This window comes from Ursus maritimus, unplaced genomic scaffold, assembly GCF_017311325.1.
Source record: "Ursus maritimus isolate PB19 unplaced genomic scaffold, ASM1731132v1 scaffold_12, whole genome shotgun sequence".
Taxonomy (NCBI): domain Eukaryota; kingdom Metazoa; phylum Chordata; class Mammalia; order Carnivora; family Ursidae; genus Ursus; species Ursus maritimus.
The window spans coordinates 53,929,627-53,952,188 of NW_024423564.1; the positions used below are offsets into that span (position 1 = coordinate 53,929,627).

At 39.6% G+C, this 22,562-nt stretch overlaps 1 protein-coding gene across 2 annotated transcripts in view; it reads right to left on the reverse strand.

The window, feature by feature from the left end:
- Positions 1 to 22,562, reverse strand: part of PATJ (PATJ crumbs cell polarity complex component) — a 336,896-nt gene that overhangs the window by 268,055 nt on the left and 46,279 nt on the right. For both annotated transcript variants that reach the window (XM_040627217.1, XM_040627218.1), the window contains exons 13-16: positions 21,489 to 21,565; positions 19,427 to 19,483; positions 6,509 to 6,643; positions 441 to 602 (exon numbers count right to left, since the gene is read on the reverse strand). In XM_040627217.1, coding sequence (XP_040483151.1) covers positions 441 to 602; positions 6,509 to 6,643; positions 19,427 to 19,483; positions 21,489 to 21,565 — 431 coding nt within the window. The remainder of the gene's footprint in view (positions 1 to 440; positions 603 to 6,508; positions 6,644 to 19,426; positions 19,484 to 21,488; positions 21,566 to 22,562) is intronic.

Genomic DNA, 22,562 nt, shown 5'->3' on the forward strand with positions numbered 1-22,562 from the left:
GGCTTTTACAGCAATTTTTACTCACTTTGAAACTGGTCATAGATCTTCATATTTCTAAGGCTCTGAAAAAGGGAAGTCCATTAGATACTCAACACTCACCAATATCTTCAACTTAAGATGAACTGAGCTGAACTGGGAGCCAAAAGTAATGAGCCCTGGAAATTACTAAAAAAAGGTTCTCTAAAATAAAGGGCATGCACATTAATGTCACCAACATTTCAGGTAAAAAAAAAAAAAAAAGAAGAAGAAGAAAAAAAGTTTTATGATGTGAAATGAAAAGTAACGGTTTGTAAAGCTATGCATTATTGCCTTTGAGTGCTACTGTAGTCAAATAAAAGAAGATGGAAAATTCTCCCCTCCTTTCATATCCAAACACACTGTTCAGGGCATTCTTGATGAATGCTCACTCCTCTGGGAGCCACGGAATATTCAGTTAGTACCTCCATCTTGGGAAGAGGGGCTTCAGTGGCCCTTGGTTCATCCACAGAAGCTTCATCATCAAACAGTCGTCGACAGCAAACCAAGGTAAAGGGAGGAGGCACCTCTTTGAGGAAAGACACTGCTTCTCGGCGAGATTTCCCATACAGCTGCACACCATTGACCTAGAAAGACAAGGGATAAGTTAGAAGTGAGCAGGCCCCGAAGAAAAAACCAAAGTCCCATGCTCACATGGATTTATCCAAATAAAAACCGGATTGCTTTATCTTCCCCATGAACAAAGGGTCTAAACGTTATTTTAGTAGTAACTAAAAACATTAGAAATCAAATGTACAAAAATTAAGACTAAATCTTTACTGAATTTCAGTGAAGAAAGTCTAAGACGTGTGAGGGTTATAAGTGATCTGCCTAATTTTTCACACCTCCATGCTTTCTCTTCTCTATCCTCCAATGTTGAATTCTCTCATCTACTTCTACACATCTCTCCTTAAACACACTAAATATCACTGCTAGTCTTCCTAAGAACGCCTCCTTTTGCTTTTTCATTTCATAAAAATACCACTATAGATATTAACACTAATTTTAAGGCTGTACTTAAAAACTGCTCAATTTACAATGTGTAGGTAACAAAATCTGGGATACTCAGCTGTCAAAATTTAGCATCAATTTCACAATTTTCTTTCACATGCCATAAACTTTTTTTCAAACTTAAATTCAGTTAGCCAACATATAGCACATCATTGGTTTGAGATGTAGAGTTCAGGAATTCATCAGTTGCGGATGTGAGGGCGATCTGGCTGCGACATCTGTCACCCCATTGATCGCCAGGGTTGATTCGGCTGATCTGGCTGGCTAGGCGGGTGTCCCCTTCCTCCCTCACCGCTCCATGTGCGTCCCTCCCGAAGCTGTGCGCTCGGTCGAAGAGGACGACCTTCCCCGATAGAGGAGGACCGTTCTTCGGTCAAGGGTATACGAGTAGCTGCGCTCCCCTGCTAGAACCTCCAAACAAGCTCTCAAGGAATTCATCAGTTGCATATAACACTCAATGCTCATTACATCATGTGCCCTCCTTAATGCCCATCATCTGGTTACCCCATCCCCCTACCCACCTCCCCTCCAGTAACCCTCAGTTTGTTTCCTGGAGTCCGTAGTCTCTCATGGTCCATCTTCCCCTCTGACGCTTAATACCTTCCTAGAGAAATCATGTCTACAGAAAAGAAATACATGTAAGTTTGCCTCCATTCTATTCTTGCACGTTCTGCTCACACAGCCATCAAGTATAGGATGTGTGTCAGTTTTCGAATTGTTTGATGTGTGTTCCATGTGCTTAAAACAAAATGATAACCAGCTACTCCTTACTAATGCTTAATGCTTATCACCACAAAATTATCTAAGTTTCATATTTTAGTGCACAGTAATATTTTGCACCAAAGATGATTTACAAAGATAAATCTAATTTTTTTATCTACTTGACTTAAGCTCCAGAAGCTCTCTCAGTTCTGACTCCATGCCCCTAAAAACTGATCTGTCTGCTACTCCCCAAAAGCTGAGGCATGAACGTAATCCAGGCATTAACCAATCTTTTCACATCTGACTCCTATCTTCCTGGGAGGGGTCAGTAGCATTATTCGTTTTAAAGATATTTCTGGGCTGGCATCAACTTCTGACAGGTGCCGTGCTAATGTCCAGATAACCGGCGGGGCTGACTTTCCTGGGAGAAACCTTTGCACAAAATCTGTCATTCTCAGAGAATATGACCCTCTGGGTTGTTGCACGCATCTCAGCAGCAGCAGCCTCAGCCCCAAGTCAATCATCGCTGGGAGCCACTCTCAGGCCCTCAACATACAAGCACTCAGCCGTCAGGCCAGACACCATCTCTCTGCCTCTTAATTATTTACAGAGATACCACCACAGAGTAAAGAGATCCATATATGCTCCAGGGAGCTGGTCCCGGTAGAACAGTCAATAGCATCTCCCAAGACTTTCTGACCGATGAAAGGGACCCGGGGGACAGCAAGTTCAGCGGCTGACAGGTTTTTCCCCGGAAGAACTGAAAGTCAACCTTCACTGGTCATATCACGTCCCCAGTGCCAAGTGGTGCCACAAACACAGAAAGTTCTCAAATCATCTGAATACACAGTACTCTATACTGAGAAGAAAGCAAGCGGATACAACCAAAGCCAAGAATTCTACCACACGCAAGTCTTAGTTTGTGTTTCCCATTACTTCAACAAATTAGAACATCACTTTTCAGGTTTTTATCTTGGAGTACATTTAAATATTTATTTAGCTCATTATTTATTCATTTGAATTGTCTCCAATTATTATAGCAGGGCCTGGTAGTCCTCCTCACTGTTCTCTACTGTTAAGGGATTGGTCACATTTCCCATTACCAACTCCTATCTAAGAGGATTTATGGCTGCTGTAAATAGCTGCTCTGGGCTGAGACTTGGCACAATGTTCTAACCCCAAAGCATATTTGTGTTTCTGGTTTTAAGCTCTAAGGAGCACGCATGTGCACGCACACACACACACTCTTTAGGTTCAGGGAGTTTATTTGGATAACTTAAGAGATTTTTTTATTTCTATATTTGGCTATTCAGAATAAGCCAATTTTTATTTTAGAGTTCACAGTATTTCTCTAGGCCCTCCAACTTGAGACCCTCTTAAGTGCTATCAAGTCTTAATTATTCAGGCTCTGTGATTAGAAAGCACACACACATACACATTTGCAGAGTACATAATACTGTACAAGTATTGTCCCACTACATTACCTCATTCAATCCTCATTCATCTTATCCCATAAAGACTGTTTATGCCTTTTCACAGCGATAATACTGCCAAGATCTCACAGTGAGATAATGCTTTAAAGTTTACATGGATGAATGCAGCCACTCTGGAAAACAGTATGGAGGTTCCTCAAAAAGTTAAAAACAGAACTACCCTACAATCAATCACAGTACTATTTATCCAAAGAATACAAAAACACTAATTCAAAGGGATACATGTATCCCAATGTTTACTTCAGCATTATTTACAACAGTCAAATTATGGAAACAGTCCACGTGTCCATCGACTGGTGAATGGAATGGATAAAAAAAGATGTGGTATACGTGTGTACACACACACGCGCGCGCGCATGCACGCACAGAGGACTATTATTCAGCCATAAAAAAGAATGAAATCTTACCATTTGCAATGACATGGAGTTAGAGAGTATAATGTGAAGTGAAATAAGTCAGAGAAAGACAATTACCATACAATTTCACTAGTGGAATTTAAGAAACAAAACAAATGAGGGAAGGGAAAAAAACAGAGACAAATCAAGAAAGAGACTCTTAATTACAGAGAACTGAGAGTTACCAGTGGGGAAGTGAGTGGGGAGTGGGTGAAATAGGTGAGGGGGATTAAGGAGCACACTTGTTGTGATGACCACAGGGTGATGTATGAATTGTTGAATCACTATATTGTATGCCTGAAACCAATAAAACACTGTATGTTAAAAAAATAAAGTTTAAGGGACACCTGGGTGGCTCAGTCAGTTAAGCACAGGGCTCTTGGTTTCAGCTCAGGTCGTGAGATCGAGCCCCAGGTCAGGCTCCACACACAACACGGAGTCTGATGGAGATTCTTTCCCCCTTCCTTCCCCTCTGCTCCTCTCTGCCCCCTTCAGCTCACACACGCTCTCATATAAATAAAATCTTTAAAATAAAATAAAGTTTACATTGCTGTTATTCCACTAGACTCTCACAAAAACATGGTGAGGTAGGCATCTACTGATGAAAAACAACTCTCAAAACAGTTGAGTGACGTGTCAGAGGATAGATTGTGAAGCTGTGGCAAATTCAAACACAGGGGCAGCTCTTCTGACTTCAAACCTATGCCTCACTTCCTATCCCCCTTGTTTTCACCAGAAATCTCTAATTAAGAATTACAGTATACTACCTTATTTTACCATGTTCTCTTATAAGATGGAAGGCCCATGGGATCTTAGGCTTGGCTGAAGCACAGAGGACTCAGCTGATGGCTGGGATCATGCACACTTCCTCTATACTTGCCACTATTTCTTTATCACCTACCACATACTATTAGTGAATCATGCTTCATGCCACTGAACTGTACACCAAAATGGTTAAAATGGTAATTTTGTGTATGCATATTTTTTCCTTAGAGAAAAAGTATTTTATTATAATTTTTATTATGATTTTTAATTGTAGTTAACAGAACACTGTATGTCAACTACTCTGAAATTAAAATTTTCAAAAACTGTAGTTGACATACCACATTACATTAGTTTCAGGTATACAGGACAATACATGTGTATTTCTCACAAAAAAGAATCTAACTGGTTTTTACAAATTCCACTTCTCTCCAAACAAAAATATCTCCTTTCTCAATACCTACAAACTATACATTATAGAAATGGTCTCCAATCTACAGATTATTATATGTGATATCCATAAAGCTAGTACACACCCTGACAATCAAAAGAGAAAGATATGATCTTAGTACCAAAACCAAAACAATAAACAAAAACCAAAAACAACAAAAAACAAAAAAACAAAACCCCTCAGTCATGTAGTAAAACTTAAAGGCATTATTCCATAATAAGCATCCCAGTAGGATTCCTTGAGCACTTCTAAAAATAAGCCACTTATCTACAGCTTAAAACCGTCCGGTTTTAACCACATCCAGCCGTCCCATGCTTATGACAAAATTTAACGACTAGTCATGGCAGCTTTCCCTCTGACCTCAAAAGTCAGCCAGAATTCTCAACATACTTCTCTAGGTGGCCAGACACAACTCAAAAATGCAGTTGCACCCAACAACAACCCTATTTGCTATCCTTGTCATCTCACTTTGAGTAAACATCAACTTTAGAAAGACATCTCTAAAATCAAGGCCCATGGGAGTCTAATCTTGGCTAAGGCTACAAGGTTGATTCTATTAAACCCAAATTAGAGCTTCTTGTGGTTCCTAACTCTTGGCAGAACCCTCTTTTACCAGCCTTCTTTAAGTTTGACCATTCCCCACATTTGTTTTTTTAGGAGCTTAGGAAGTAGTGTATTTGAAAAAAAACAGTGAAATGGGAGGTAGAAAACATGAACTAAAGTCATCATGCTATGAGTATATAAAGCTGGGGGAAATCAATGCCTTATTTTCCTGTCTGTAAAATTAGGGGATTCAATGCTGTTTGTTCATTACGTTAGCTCTAAGACTATCCAAGCTAACAAAATCTCTCAAGAACGTTATGTCAGAGCAAAAGTGCTCTAGAATTGCTCTAGCTGAAGACAGGCTGGGGAGCCTGAGTGAGCCCACAGAGGCTGCCATGTTGGAGAAGCGAGCCCCAAGGAGACAATCTGAATACCAGTCAGCAATACATAAGCCTGAGGTCATCCAGCTAGCCTAATTCTTATTAGAAATAACCAATAAAACCTGCAAGTGAATGTGACTACATGTTGCAAACAAGGGATAGGGATTTGTCTCTTAAAAAAGAATTTTGCTAAAAAAAAAAAAAAATCCTAATTCTGCTATTAAACTAAAGCAAGACATTAGCTTCTTTCTCAATCACTTAAATAAGCACTTGAAAGAACATCTCAGGAGTCCCAAAAGACGGGGAAAATGAACTGAAAGCATATTATCTATTCTCTTTATCATTACATAGGCTATATTTTTCTTTGCCTTTATTTTATTTCATTTTCTCCAGTTCTATTCAGATAAAATTGACACAAAACATTAAGTTTAAGGTGTACAGTGTGATGATTCGACATACATCTATATTGTGAAATATTGTCACAATTAAGTTAGTTAACACATTCATCACCGCACATGGTTACTTACCATTTTGTATGTGTGGTAAAAACATCTGAGATCTACTCTTAAAGCAATTTGGGGGCTATCGTTAATAATACTATGTTGTATACTTGAAAGGATAGTCCCCAAGTATTTTTCAATGTAAGTGTTCACATTACACTGGCAATAATGTAATTCAGTGCATTTCTGGTAAAAATACATTTTCCTACAACTTAGAAATTCCTGTCCTGTGTCTTTTATCTCTCAGAAATTTTACCTCAAGAAGCTCATCCTCTGGCTGCAGGAGGTTCAATGTATCAACAGGACCACCTGGAGCAACTGAAGAGATATAATGGTGCCCATCAAAGGAATCCACTTCCATGCCAAGCCTCAGAGTGTGAATGGGCAGCAGCTGCAGCAAAATACAAAGCAACAACATCAAACCTGACAAGGACACAGCCAGCTGTTAATCCTCCATCAAGTATTATTTTGACATGAAATCCCCACCTCTTGAATCAGATCATCAAGATCCCAACAGAGGACAATAATGGGAAAACTTGCCACTAATAAAATAGGAGTAATTTGTCTTCTTGCTCTCACTCCTCTTTTCCTTTCAGATTCCCTAGGGATGGAGTCTTGCCTTCATTTCTAAGCATCTAAGCCTTCATTTCTAAGCATTCCAAACTTTCTATGGTTCCCAGTACGGATTCTAGGTTTCATTTTTCTGCAGGCTTCCCATCTCCCAGAACATTCTAGTTCCTCTTTATTACCTAATCTCCACTCACACTTCAGTACCAAGGCAGTGTCACTTCCAGGAAGTCCTTCCTGATATCTGAGTTAATGTGCCCCTGTTTGGGGTCCAAGACCACCTTGTACAGATCTCAATCACAGCTCACAACCTACTGCGTTTAGAATTTCTATTTTCTTGATTGTTCCCCCTGCTTAAATGCAAAGTCTATATTTTCTCTCTATAACCTCAGGCCCTATAATAGTACCAGGCACTAAACACAGACTCATTAAATATTTTTTTTGAACTAATCTGTGAAAAATGATGCCTCACTCAGGAACTCCTTTTCCATGTCACCAACTTAAGTAGAACAATTTCCAGTTGGGGGAGGATGGCTATGCAATAAGGAAGGCAATTATTATTCCATCCTAGGACTGATGCTGTTGGCTTAGAAGGATTCGTATGGGCTCAAATATGAGTCAAGGGTTAAGAAACTCTAGCCCCTGTCGAAGTAAACAGATGGGAGTTGGTGGCGTTGGCTCTAAAGGTCAAATGCACTCACCAAGCTCTATTCCCTTGACTTTTGAAGGTGGAGCTCATGATTTCTCATTGTGGCTGCATAAACTTTAATGTGGTAAATGGTACTTAATAATTATGATTTATATTTCCTATATCAATAGTCCATTTATCTAAAAATACCAGGCCCCCCTCTAACTATATATTTGATAAGGCGAAAACCCTACACAGCATGGCAATGCACCCACAACATGGTTCTTTTCTTCATATTTCCTACTCCCTGTGACCCCTTTTCTGAGCCTGTCACCTCCCCTTCGTCATCTGCTCTGAATCCCCAGAGTTCTACAGGTCTTGCTTCAGACACCATCTGGGGCTCACGTCCTTCCCACTGTACACAGACACATACACACACAAATGTGAGGTGGCAGGAAGTCCAGCACACCAAGATGTCATTACTTAAAACAGGCACGAGGGACTTCTGGCCCTGGACTAGTTTTCTGAAAATTACGTGCTCTTGACCACCAAGCACTTCAGAATCTACAAGGATCTAAATAGGAGGTTAGCATTGTTTTCGCTCTTGTTCCCTCTGTGTGATTGTGTGATTTCTTTATTTCTCGCTGTGGTCCCCTCATCCTCTTGCCCAGACACTGAACCTAATCATGCATATCAAACCAGAAGACGACATCAGTTTCCTTATTATCAGTGTGGGTGGTTTTGTTTTGTTTTTTTTTTTTAGTCTTTTCCTTAGTAGTGAAAGGTTAAATAAAAACTCTCAGAGAAATGTTTCTATAATAAGAACTAATCACCCATGTCTGCCAGCTCTCTCCCTTCCTTTGTTTATAAGGCAAACACTGGGGCAGAGTGGTCAGTACGTCCACCATACGTCATCTCCAGTGGTAAGAAGGCTGCTTGCAAGAACAGATTGCTCAATTTTCAGGAATTTTGCAAGTCAGCTGTTAAATGCAGCCATCACTAAAAATTAAATTCTATACAACTATAGTTAAATAAATGATATTAAAAATAAATGTAGTAAGTATTCAAAATCCATCACTTCCTAATTATTTTTACTTACACTTTATCTACCTTCTTTAAGGGACTACTATGTACAGTGGAAATACTGTCTAAAAACTACCTAAATACTCTATATGCTACTGAAGGGGTGAACTGAAAGGCAGATGAATGGATGATTTGTTGAGTCGCTAAATGAACCTGGGCAAAGTAATTAAATAGCTCTGTTCCCACAGAGAAATCTGAAACGATGAAGGGCTATTGTGAATCATTTCCCAGCTCAGTGTTCAGTGAGGTCATTCAGGTAGCCTGAAATCTGCCATGGTGGGACTACTTACACCACAGGTACTGGTAAATACTACAAATTTGGGCTGCTTTTTGTTTGATTTCTTTTGCTGTTTTGAGAGCTAGACATTTACTAGCATACCTCCGATCTACAATCTAGTCTGCACTTGATATCCACCATGTATTTATAGGATATAAACGATGTGCAAGGATCTGAGTTATGAGCTGGAATCGTAAGGTGAATGAAAGAAACAGTCCTGACCCCGGATAGCATTAATATCAGTGTGAAAGACAGACAATAAATAAGCAAGAGGGCAAAGCAGATACAAACAAGTTAACAAAACAATTTGCCAACAGAGGCACCTGGGGGGCTCAGTTGGTTAAGTGTCCGACTCTTGATTTCGGCTCAGGTCATGATCTCAGGGTCATGAGATTAAGCCCCGAGTCAGGCTCTGTGCTCCAAGGGGAGTCTGCTTGAGATTCTCTCCCTCTGCCCCTCCCCCTGCTCAGCTCTCTCAATCTCCCTCTCTCTCAAATTAATCAATCTTTAACAACAACAACAAAAAACAATTCACCAACAAACAAGTGTAAACCAAATAATTACTAATCGTGATAAATGCTATGAAGGAACTAATCAGGGTCAAGATACCACACATGACTGGTAGAGGTCATTTTGGAAAGTTGGTCAGGGTAGGTTTCCCAGAGATGGGGACATTTGTGGTAAGAACTGAAGGGTAAGAACACATCAGCCCTACAAAGAGCCTGCAAGGGGCTGCCTGTGGAAGGTCAATAAAAAGGTAATTGCTAGATTTCTGTTCGAGCAACTGAGTAGATGGGGATAGCAACTTCTGGATAGAAGTACCCAAATTAAAACAAAGACATTGCCCTATACACAGACTAGTGCTACTTACATAAAAATATGCCCCCATAAAAAAAAATAAAAGGATTAAGGAGGGAACTGATCTAATCTCCTCATTCAGCCCCCCTTCTAATCCTGACCTATTCATGTGGCTGTCCCCCTAACCCACCACATCCATGCAACAGCTGAAGTCAGGAATAGGCGGGAGCACAGAGGAGCAGCAGACGGTCACCCATGGAATCCCTTGCCTTCCAGATACGGGGCTGTACCCGTGTAGGCCATTCTCCCAGATATCTATAAACAGCACATGCTCCCTAGAAACTTAAACCATGAACAAAACACACATGCTCCATCTTCAGTCACGCTGAACAAATAAACCAGAAATGATGTTTACAAAATCTGTCAATCTGAAAGAGGCCTACCTAATATTAGTTCTGAATCTAAATCTGAGTACAGCTGGGTTTTGAGACTTCATGTTACATTGCTGCAGGCTTCTCTGCGGGAGCAGGACTGTTTAATTACCTGTCCCAGCTGCATTTAGCAACTCAACAAATCAACCGTTTCATCTGTCTCTCTCAGTTGTCCACCCCTTCAGTATTCTGAGTTCTTAGAGAGCAGAAAGTGCTAAAATGACAGAAGTGGGTGCAGCAGACAGATGATGGATGCCTTCACACACATCCCATGTTATGCTTTATTGATGCTTATTCAATTCAAGGGGTCCTATTTAAATTGACAAAGTTAATGAGCAGCAGGGTTTTCCTGATCCCGATGTGACAAGTAAAAGATCCAAGGAAATATATCCGAGGGAAACGATGACCATTGTGTGATATACTGTCAGTGCCAAAATGATGAAGACCAAATGAGACCAAGCAAGCTAGAGCCCTTCAACCTGAGAGTGGAGAGACCGGTCATGAAGCAAACCGCAATTCATTCATTTTGCTAAAAGCTCTACTTTTAGGGCCCTAAACCAAGATATCAGAATGCTCAAGTGAGAATATAAATGATGTTGCTTCGGGGGAAAAAAGCCTTCTGGAGAGGAACAGATATGTCAATAGGATGGGGGAGGCTGCTTCCAAAAAAGCTGAATTCAAAATAGGACAGAAAGAACCCCATGATTGGTTCTTGTAACACACACACACACACACACACACACACACACACACTGAAGATGTTAAATGCCATTTATGTTTAACAGAGGGAAAGAATGACTAATTTTACCATAAGTAAAAAGCAAACTTTCCAAGAATGAAGCTACAACTTTCCAACAGCGAAACACAGCCTAAGCTTCTCGCCCATCTAAATTTTTAATTCTGAATATTCAAAAAATACACACAGTGTACTCCTTTATACAGAAATACAGTGAAGGTTCTTTTTAGTGGCCTAACACCAAGGTCAAGAGTCAATTCGCATTTATCATTTTGTTTTGTTTAGCGTTATCATTTTAAATATCCTGGATGTTACCTGCGTAGCCCACATGATATTTGAGCTTTTGACACCTGATCTAACACTTTGCACATATGCTCTTGTACTACCTTTGTTCTTGGTGGTTCTTCCACCTGGGAATATCCAACTATTTCCCCGAACCCACTCTTCAGGGTAGACTACAAACGCCATCCTCCCAATAACCCTCCTTCACCCTTCTTGAAGAAGTACCACCTCCTTCCTCGAGCAAATATAAGGCCTTTTAGCAATACCTGAACAGTAGAGTTCTCAGGGGAGTGAGGCAAGGAAAGAATCACAATTTCCTTTAGGGACTTCACCACAAACTACAGAATTAGAATACTGGTCAGGAGGGACAAAATAGGACATGTGTATTTTCTCATTAGAGAGTGAGCAAGAGAGAGCACAGGCAGGGAGGAGGGTCAGAGTGAGAGGGAGAAGCAGACTCCCTGCTGAGCAGGAAAGCCCAATGCAGGGCTCCATCCCAGAACCCCTGGGATCATGACTCAAGCGCAAGGCAGCTGCTTAACCAACTGAGCCACCCAGGTGCCCCAAAGACACATGTATTTTTAAAAAGCTCCTGCTTCCGAGAGGCCACCTACCCCAGCTAAGCACCTCAGTTACTATAGTTACTTCATTCTGTGCCTTGTGCTCCCCACTCAAAAAGAGACCAACAAAGTGTAAATTCACACACCTAAGAATCCATTAACAGTAGCTGCCTCTGGGGAGGAGAACAAGGGGACTGGGATGGGAGAGAAACTTATTTTTTGCAGGACGTACTTCTGTAACTTTTTAATTTTTGGTCTTGTCCATATATTATTTATTTAAAAAAATGGCACAGGTGCAGAAGCCAGATAATGCCTGATTTGTTTCCTAATTTTGACACTTCCTAGCTGCATATGAGCCTGGGTAAGACACTTTGCCTGCCTGACGCTCGGTTCCCACATATCATAATTGGAAAGAAGAAAACACCGGCTGACCAATAGGGTCACTGTGACAAATAAAGAAGAAACTGTATTTGAAGCAAAGAACCCATCTTGGTAATCGAGTGGTAACACCCACTGCAACTCCTGGGAGGGTCCGGTACATCCCACTGCCTTAAAAATTAGATTTGCTCACATTGAGTGAGGGGGAAACGCATGTTTGAACGTCCTCTGGTTCAGAGAATCTAATTCAGGGAGGAAATAAAGTGAAATTTGTCAGCCTATCTTGTCAAAACCAGAGAACAGGACGTGTTCTTTTTGTTTCCCACACCGGGGATCTTCTTAACGCTCAGTCCGAATCACAATTGATGGCCAGCAGAAAGGTCACTGGAACGAGCTTAATGCTTCTTCCTCACAGTGCTGTGATTATCTTAATAGTAAACAGTTGCCAAGAAAGCCATCCCTAAAAGTGCAAGTCTCCCCAGATGCGGGAAAACGGTTCTCGTGTCATGATTAACGGCTTCCTAGAAGCAGGGCAGCTAATGCTCAAACCACTGCAAACTGCTTTCACCTCCCTCTTTCCCACAACTTCATCCACCTCACAAGAAAACCTTATCTATGAGCACTGGCCAGTAATTTATGAAGGTGCTTCTTGAATTGTCACCCCTTCCAGAGCAGTGGCAATGGGGTAGTAAACTGGAGTGACCATCTGAAGACAGCTAGACCCTTAGGAACACCAGCTCTGGCCATGAAACATGGCTTTCCTCAATGTTCATAGCAGCATTGTCCACAATAGCTAAATTGTGGAAGGAGCCGAGATGCCCTTCAACAGATGACTGGATTAAGAAGTTGTGGTCCATATATACAATGGAATATTAGCCAGCCATCAGAAAGAACGGTTACCCAACATTTGTAGCAACGTGGACGGGACTGGAGGAGATTATGCTAAGTGAAATAAATCAAGCAGAGAAAGACAATTATCGGGTTGGGATAGGCCGGTGATGGGTAGTAAGGAGGGCACATATTGCATGGTGCACTGGGTGTTATATGCAAATAATGAATCATGGAACATTGCATCAAAAACTGGGGATGTACTGTATGGTGACTAATACAACAAAATAAAAGTTATAAAAAAAAAGAAAGAAAGAAAGAAACGTGGCTTTCCTAATCAGAAACCTGACGAGACAGAAGAAAAACCTACAGCCTTGACCTCAGATCTTGACACTGCACCGAACCATCCACTGGTGTTAGCTGGCATTGCAACCGAAGCCCAGGCTTACCACCGTGGATCTGGAAGCCCTGCAGCACCGGGTCTTCCTCACCAGCCACATTTAACATTCCAGTCTTCACTTAGTCTGACCCTAACACTGAAACAAACAGCTTCCATTCTCCCCACAAGCTGGCCCTGTCTTCCCACAGAGTTTTTATACCTGCCACTCACCAGTTTCCCAGCTCCCCACGTCCTTATCCTTCAAGCCTGAGCTCAGAAAGGCTTTCTCTGGCTCTATCCCCAGAATGCTCCCTCCTCCCCAGTTACACTGTCACCATCCTGTTTAATCCTTTGCATCATTCCTAACAATCTACAACTATTTTATCAAGCTATTTTTCACTTGCTTACTATCATGCCCTAACCCAAGCCCAGAGTCCAGGCTCTATGAGAGCAAAGACCTTTTCCATTATGCTGCCCACCGTTGGGAGCAGTGTCTGGCACAGAGCAGGAACTCGGTAAATACTTCAGAGATAAATGAATGTGCTCTAAACTGCAGCCTGCCCCTGCGACCATCTAGCTGTATAATTTGAGGTGAGTCATTGCACCTGTGCAAACTCTGGCATCCTCCTCTGTGAGGTTCTGCAGGGATAGAGGCTCATTTACATACTGCGGAGGGGTGGGGGGGCGCTGGGAATGAAAAGCTCCTAAGTTAAGAACTAAACTCCCAATCACAAGAGGATTTTTTTTTTAAAGATTTTATTTATTTGACAGAGAGACAGCCAGCGAGAGAGGGAACACAAGCAGGGGAAGTGGGAGAGGAAGAAGCAGGCTCCCAGCAGAGGAGCCTGATGCGGGGCTCGATCCCAGAACACTGGGATCACACCCTGAGCCAAAGGCAAATGCTTAATGACTGAGCCACCCAGGCGCCCCATACAAGAGGATTTTTAAAAACCATAACTCATCAATATAAAGAAATAATCTGTGGACATTTATAATTAAGAAATGATTTTTTAAAAAAGTAAATATGTATGATAATGTTATATGGGAAAAGTACACATCCCTTCTCTCTCACACATACATTACATAAAAGGATGGGCCTGCTAACTACAAATATGTAAACACATACAGGTAGCATCTAAATATGAAAAGAGAATAGTACAATTATGGATGACTCTTCCAGGGCAAAAAATTTTAAAGAAATAAATACCTTGGCACAACAAAATTTCTTAAATTAAATAATCAAATGTTTTAAAATCTTTTTTTTTTTTAAAGCTATAGTCATCAGGACAGTATGGTACTGGCACAAAAACAGACACACAGATCAATGGAACACAACAGAAAACCCAGAAATGGGCATACAACTATATGGTCCCCTAATCTTCAACAAAGCAGGAAAGTATATATAATGGAAAAAAGTCTCTTCAACAAATGGTATTGGGAAAACTGGACAGCAACATGCAGAAGAATGAAACGACCATTTTGTTTCAAAAAAATAAATTCAAAATGCACAAAATAAATTCAAAATGGATGAAAGACCTAAATGTGAGACAAGAAACCATCAAAATCCTAGTGAACACAGGCAGCAACCTCTTTGAGACTGTAGCAACTTCTTACTAGACACACTGCCAGAGGCAAGAGAAACAAAAGTAAAAATGAACTACTGAGACTTCAGCAAGATAAAAATCTTCTGCACAGCGAAGGAAACAACAAAACTAAAAGGCAGTGTATGGAATGGGAGAAGGTATTTGCAAATGACATATCTAATAAAGGACTAGTACCCAACATCTCTAAAGAACTTATCAAACCCAACACCCAAAACTCAAATAATCCAGTTAAGAAATGGGCATAAGACATAAATTAGACATTTTGCCAAAGAAAACATCCAGATGGCTAAAAGACACATGAAAAGACGCTCAATGTCATTTGTCATCAGGAAAGTACAAATCAAAACCATGAGGAGATACCACCTCACACCGGTCAGAATGGCTAAAATCAACAACACAGGAAACAAGAGGTGTTGGCAGAGAAAGGGGAACCCTCTTACACTGTTGGTGGGAATGCAAACTGGTGCAATCACCCTGGAGAACAATATGAAGGTTCCTCAAAAAGTGAAAAATAGAACTACCCTATGATCCAGCAAGCGCAGTACTAGGAGTTTACCCAAAGGATACAAAAATACTGATTTGAAGGGGCACGTGCACCCTGATGTTTGTAGCAGCATTATCAACAATAGCCAAAGCAGGAAAAAGCCCAAATATCCATTGACTGATGAATGGATAAAGAAGAGATGATATATATATATATACAATGGAATATTACTCAATTATCGAAAAGAATGAAATCTTGCCATTTGCAATGATGTGGAAGGAGCTTATGCTAGGCAAAATAAGTCAGAAAAAGACAAACCATATGATTTCACTCATATGTGGAATTTAAGAAACAAAACAGAAAGGGGCGCCTGGGTGGCACAGCGGTTAAGCGTCTGCCTTCGGCTCAGGGCGTGATCCCGGCGATCTGGGATCGAGCCCCACATCAGGCTCTTCTGCTATGAGCCTGCTTCTTCCTCTTCCACTCCCCCTGCTTGTGTTCCCTCTCTCGCTGGCTGTCTCTATCTCTGTCGAATAAATAAATAAAATCTTTAAAAAAAAAAAAAAAGAAAAAAAGAAACAAAACAGATGAACATATAGTAAGTGGGGGGAGAGAGGGAAGCAAACCATAAGATAGAGAACAAACTGAGGGTTGATGGAGGAAGGGGAGTGGGGGGGCGGGCTAGCTAGGTGACGGGTATTAGGGAGGGCACTTACAATGAGCACTGGCTGTTATAAGAGATGAATCACTAAATTCTATGGCCTGAGACCAATATTACACTATATGTTAACTAGCTAGAATTTAAATAAAAATTTGAAAAAAAAAATAGTTTTTTTTTAAAGGAGACTTTAAAAGTTTAGAGACTAAAAATGAAGCACACAACTGGGAAACAAAATTACCACTTATTGAACAATTCTTATGTATTAGCACTGAGCTATATTAATTAAGGCATATATTATACATATTTATACTTAATCTTCCAACATAAGTATTATTGTTCATATTCTGTAGAAGAAAAATTAGGCTGCTTATTTCACCTCCTAAAATGCTTCCTCAGATGTCACCTTTTTAATGAGGCCTTCCCTGGTCAACCTATCTAAAATTGCAAACCCACCCTCTGTCCTGAATTCCTTATTTTTCTTCCCTGCCTTAAACTCTCCATGACACATATCACCAATACAATGTATCCTATTTTTTATCTCCCTTTATGAAAATATGAGTTCTACAAGGCAGCGATTTTTTTTCCTCTGTTCTCTTCTGAAACCCCAGCACCCAGTAGAGGGTCTGACACAAAGCAGGGTATTAATAAGTATTTGAAAACTGAATAATGAATGAATGAATGTACAGCTGAATGCATTGGTGAGTTTCTATGAGTAAGTTCTGAAAGTCTGTTCGATTCAAAGCCTTTTCATGTGTTTATATCAAATTTGCTGAGTACACACATGTGCGTGTGTGTGTGTATATGTGTGTGTGCAGATATATACTGAAACAGATATAGATATATATGGCACAGAAGCTGATCAGAAAAGAAATGAAATCAGTAAGACTGGTGACAAGGAACTAGGAAATGAAGGTGAGACAGAACATCTGTCTGAGAAAAAGACAATGCCATTCTTTAAGATGTGCACACAAAATGTGGTTATTATCTTTTTTTACTTATCATAGAGTACGATGATACAGGGTCTTAATGGCTTTGAACGTGGGAGGACAGACAACTAAAGCTGAGCTGCATGATGAGCTGAGTCTGAGCTAAGGTATGTTTTCCCCAAGGAGGTCTCTTGAGTCCTAAAGCTATATGGGCAAGGAGGCTAAAAGCTAATCGGGAAAACTCTGAAAAACAACGATTTCAGCAGCCCCAAAGTACTGAGGAGATAGAACTGGAGTTCAGGTCCCACTAAGAAGAGGGAACCAGTATACATTCCTGACTCATGGAATACTTGAAAGGCTAGGTCTTAGGAGCAAAGGCAAACCAGAAAGGGTCTGAAACTTACCAGAATGGTACCTCCATCTCATCTCAGAGATAATCACCCACCCTCACCCCTCCACCCCCAACACACATACTCACACACACAATCTCATCAGAAACAAGAATGAGTCCGTGGACAAAGATAACATCACCCAAAGCCTCTGTAGTTGTCCTACATAATGTCAGGTAGTCAATTACATTATGACATGAGGAAAGAGACAACCAAATAACAAAAGAAAATATCAAACAATAGAAACACATACAAAGTTCATCCAGATGCTGAAATTAACCATTTCAAGTCCTTATAAACTGTGAGTAATATGTTCAAGAAATAGAAGAAACTATGGCAAATGCAGATTTTTTTAAATTATAAATTCCACGAAAGAATATAATCTAAAAAGGAATAAAACAGAAATTCTAGAATAGAAAACTGTAACAAAAACTAAAATCAAGGACTCAATCGATGGGCTTTAGCAGCAGATTAGGCACAGGAAACTTAGTAAACTGAAAGAAGTATCCAAGAGTTTAGTGTTTATTAAAGAACGGTCTTAGGGGACAGCATCATTGATTTTTATGAATGATAAAAATAGTAACACATATTAGTATGTACTTGCGACTCTTCTAGGCACAGCATATTTAATCCCTATAAAACCAATGAGGTAGGTAGTATCCTATTAATATCTCCCTTTAACAGACAACAAAACCGACACAGAGTTTAGATAATTTTGCAAGCTACTGAATGCATAAGCCAGAATTTGAACTCAGGCAGTTTGACCCCAAAGTCCATGTAATTAGTAAACTGTACTGCAGTGGTTAATAACAATTGAAGTTTGGTGAAGTATTTCTATTTCTTACTATCTTCTTAAATTAAACCCCTCCCAGCATAGTTAGATGGAATTAATAATTAGTGACTATTCTAATGATGATTTTGTAAATAATTTAAAATTAACTATAAATTGTGCCATGATGATTTTATATTGCCCATCGGAGAAAAGCTTGGTCAGTTGGCCCCATAGGTACACAAGGTAGTGACTCAAAATGCAGGTTAGCACAGGAGGAAAGAAATACTCTCTGCAGTCTCAGCCTTGAAAATTCAAACCTATAAAATGACAGCCCATATAATATAAAATTATGGAGGAGAAACATTCAGCACAAATACTCAAAGAAAGAAATGGCAGAACTATCTAAAGAGATAGCTTCTTAAAAAACCCACATGGGATACAGAGAACTCCTCTTGAATAGTGCATGTGACAGCAGAGTTTAAGCCCGGCTTAGTTCATATACCCGTTTGGGATTACAATATAAATTGTGAAACTATTTTAACAAGAATACCTTTCCTTTCTCATCATTTGTTGAGAAAGCCACCAAGAAGTCTTCTCTAAGTACCAAATGCCCTGCTTTCTGATCATCGAAAATAGAAACTATAAAGTTAATTTGTAGTGAGAAAAAACTAAAAGTGTTGGGGAAAACTGTTACCATCACCTCCTGGCATTTTGCCATTAGAAATAAAGCTCTCGCTACAAAATTGTTTAAGTTCAAGAAAAAATACTGCCTATAATGCACTTTTCTGCCTTTAGACATCCGGACCCGAAAGATTTTGTGAAGTCTATGTTTGTGGTCTTGATTTTTAGGAAACATTTTAAAAGTCCTGCTGATAATGTCTGAAAGGCTAATGGGCTCTGGACGATGCTACTCTGTGTACTACCCGTAAGGTGGGCGAAGCAATCAAACCGGGCTTTTGGCTTCTGAAAGTGGCACAGGGACCCCATGTTCTTCCCAGGCATATCTAACCAACACCCTTCATAACAGTAAGAGCCCACCACATTTCCAGAAAACATCTAAGACTAAATTCTGGAAACTTCTAGTCACAGCACAAACTTAGTTTCTTCAATGAGAACTTAAACCTTTTTTTTTTTTAAGTTTTTAAAAAAATTTATCTATTTGACATGGGGCAGGGGGTGGAGAGAGCAAGCATAAGCAGGGCGAATGGCAGGCAGGGGAGAAGCAGGCTCCCCGCTGAGCAAGGAGCCCAATGTGGGGCTTGATCCCAGCACTCTGGGATCATGACCCGAGCCAAAGGCAGCCACTTAACTGACTGAGCCACCCAGGCACCCCGAACTTAAAGTTCTTCAAACAACAGAAAACGATAACATTTTTAAAAAATAATGCTTACCTTTGAATATTTCTGTAACTCAGCATCATCTGCAATCTGTGTATCCAAAGTAGCAACCTAAAGTTACAAGAAAAAAAAAAAAAACTCCAGTATTTGTAAAAGCATAACATTATTTCTTCTTAGGTTTTCTGAAAAAAACTTGTAAACCCTATATATTGATAATACCACCTGATCTGCATTCTCATCTTTTTCCGTTATTTCTGACATCCAGAAGTATAATACATAACGCAAAATTTCAGAGAATATTTTTCTTGTTGTTACTGTTTTCTTCAGCAATCTTTTCCCCTAAATTACTCAGTTGAACCAGAAGGGGATGTGCAAAACACATACACTGTTTTTAAAAATCCATGACCCCTAAAATTTTAATATAATCCTCTGTTATAAGGAGTCCATAAAAATTTTATTCCTATAACAAAGCCAAGAGTATAATCAGTTTTGCTTTTAAATTCAGGCCTTAAAACAAAGTTTGCGAGGTCAGTAGAGTGAGACGAGTTTGGAAAAATTGAAGCATCTGACTTTCCACAGCAAACCCCACCATTTCCCTAGGAGAAATAGCTGGCAAGGACACGAACAGAAAGACCTGGCCTGGTGAGAAGCTCATGGAATACTTAAAGCTCTTAATCCTGGCCTAAAACTATTGTCCTAAGCCTCAGTGGTAGAGATCCCCAGAAGTGAATTCCTACCAAGCAAAATACTGATGATTTGCATGTGTAAGTTGTTAATAAAGTACGGTGCATCTGGAGGGAGGGGATGAGTTACACAATGATCCAACTAAGCTTCTAAAAGTACTGTACTTCGCATAAGCAGATTCTAGAAGAAAAATGAAATCAGAAACATCGGAGTACATGAGTGCATGCATGCATTTATTTATCTTGCTTGGTTTCTCCTTTCTGATCCTCATCCCTCAAAATAGCAAGAATCCTTAATGAATAAGGTGTCACTTTAAATTCCCAACCTCAAATTCTGTCCCCTTTTTCTCGCCATTATGTTATGCCCTCAGTATGTGATAAATGAAATTTGGAGGGGTAGTTATAAGGAGAATACAATTTTAACCAAAAAGAGCCCATCACGAAAGTGTCCCATTTATAAATACTGGGACACCAAATTGAATACCAAACCACTAAGAATAGTAAAAAAAGTTATTTGCTAAGGTGATAGATAGCCTAATGACAAAACAGCATTTGAAAGCTATGAAGTAAAGCAGCAGCACTTCATGAGGACCAAATGCGAGTATGAAATTAGCAAGAATAGAGTATGGCGTGTTTTAACTCAACAACATTGGAAGTTTTCTGACAATAGATAGTGACTGTATGTTCTGAACCAATAAGAGGAAAAAAAAATCTCCAACCAGCCAACAAGTACTAATGATAAACATATGTAAGAAAACATGAATGACAATAGAAATAGAATATTTTATTACTAACGCATTTAGTGAACACTATAGAAGCTTTTCTAAGCACAGCTTTCTGCTTTCACGTGGATTCATATGGGGAAATGTAATCAATCCCTTACTCAATGAATCTAATAACAGGTGAAAGGAAGTCTAATGGACCACTGGTGCTATAAACTTATACCTAACCTAAATTACTTCCTGTTCTCCCTAATACATTTGATAATCATTCTTTCATTTTTCTCATAAAACTGTAAGATTCTTCGTGAAACATAGGACTAATATCCACAGCCCTTTCAGTGAACAATAAAACAAACAGATCATAAAAGCAATCATAAAAATGCCAGCAATTTTAAGCAGCTGATACAGGTTATAAATTTAAAGCAAGTTTTCTAAGATTCTTCTGCCTACTGTTGACTTAAATGTTTTCAACATGAACCGAGTGTCTGCTAATTATAACTGAAACTTGTGTGCAGTCCTTAATTGCTCTTATAGCTTAAAATGTTAAAAGAGGGGGGAAAAAATCAATCAGTCCACTAGGGAAGAAAGGCAGGAGAAAAATAAAGGCAAGCTGGCTAATCTTGGGCTCTCCCATTTCTTTAAACTGCAATGTTAGGAGCTTGACATGCAATGAGACATGAATGTCTTTTTTATTACAATATTTTAACATACCATTACTTCATAATCCGGGCCCAACAGGTTTTCCCATCTAGATTTCAGCTCATTTTCTGGAGAGTCCGGAACATTTTCTGGATTTTAGAGGGGAAAGAAAAAGTTGAAGCTACTGTGAGCCAAACTTAACTACTAAATTCCTCAATAATAGCACAGTTCCAGTAAGTAAAAGGGAAACGAATAAAAAGGAAAATGCACGAACATGGGTCTACCAGGTAAAGTAAGTCAGAGGTGACTTACAAGACTAACGTAGAATGTAAGGCCACTTATGACCAAATTATAAACGGGTTTTTGTTTTTAAGGAAAAATTTTATATTTTATTCAATTTTATTTTACAGGGAAGAGGAACTGATGAGTTAGAAATGAAATTTGAAATATATACACTTTATATGTAAACATCCTGCAGTTTACAAGTAAAATACATCTGGCTTTGCTTTACAGTATGTTAAGACAAACAAGGATTTAATTTAAATGTTAATCACTTCAAAGTAATACCTTCCAACACCCACAGGAAAAGTAAAAAACTTACCAAGACATCTTCACCATCAACTGGGCATATCAACACAATCCAGTCAGACTTCTCATTTGGGCAGATATAAAACCATGTCTGGTTTAATTCAACCAGGGAGATGCATGAGATTTAACGTCCTAGAAACTCTGTGTACTTTGGTCTCATGTGGTTACTCAGTTATACCCTTGTGACTCTTGACTATAATATTGCTTTTGCATAGGTCAGATAATATTGACGAACTAAGACAGATTTAAAGTGCCCTGCCTGTCCCCCATGTGATCTTGGCCAGAAGCTCAGGACACAGTTCGTAGTCTGAAGAATGACTCATAGGCAAAAGTTAAAGTACTAAAAATACAATTTCAACTTATATCCAAAGCAGTAGCAGAAAATAAACAAACCTTCACCTTTTTTTCTCTAAGTTAAAGAAAAACTCTCTCAATTTTGTCACAAGATTAAACAAGTCACAGAACACTTACTCCAGCTGACATAACCATCTGTCTAAAATCAAACATAAGTTGCAATATCAGCTCTTTCAGTCTTCAGCATGGACAGCTCATCTTGGA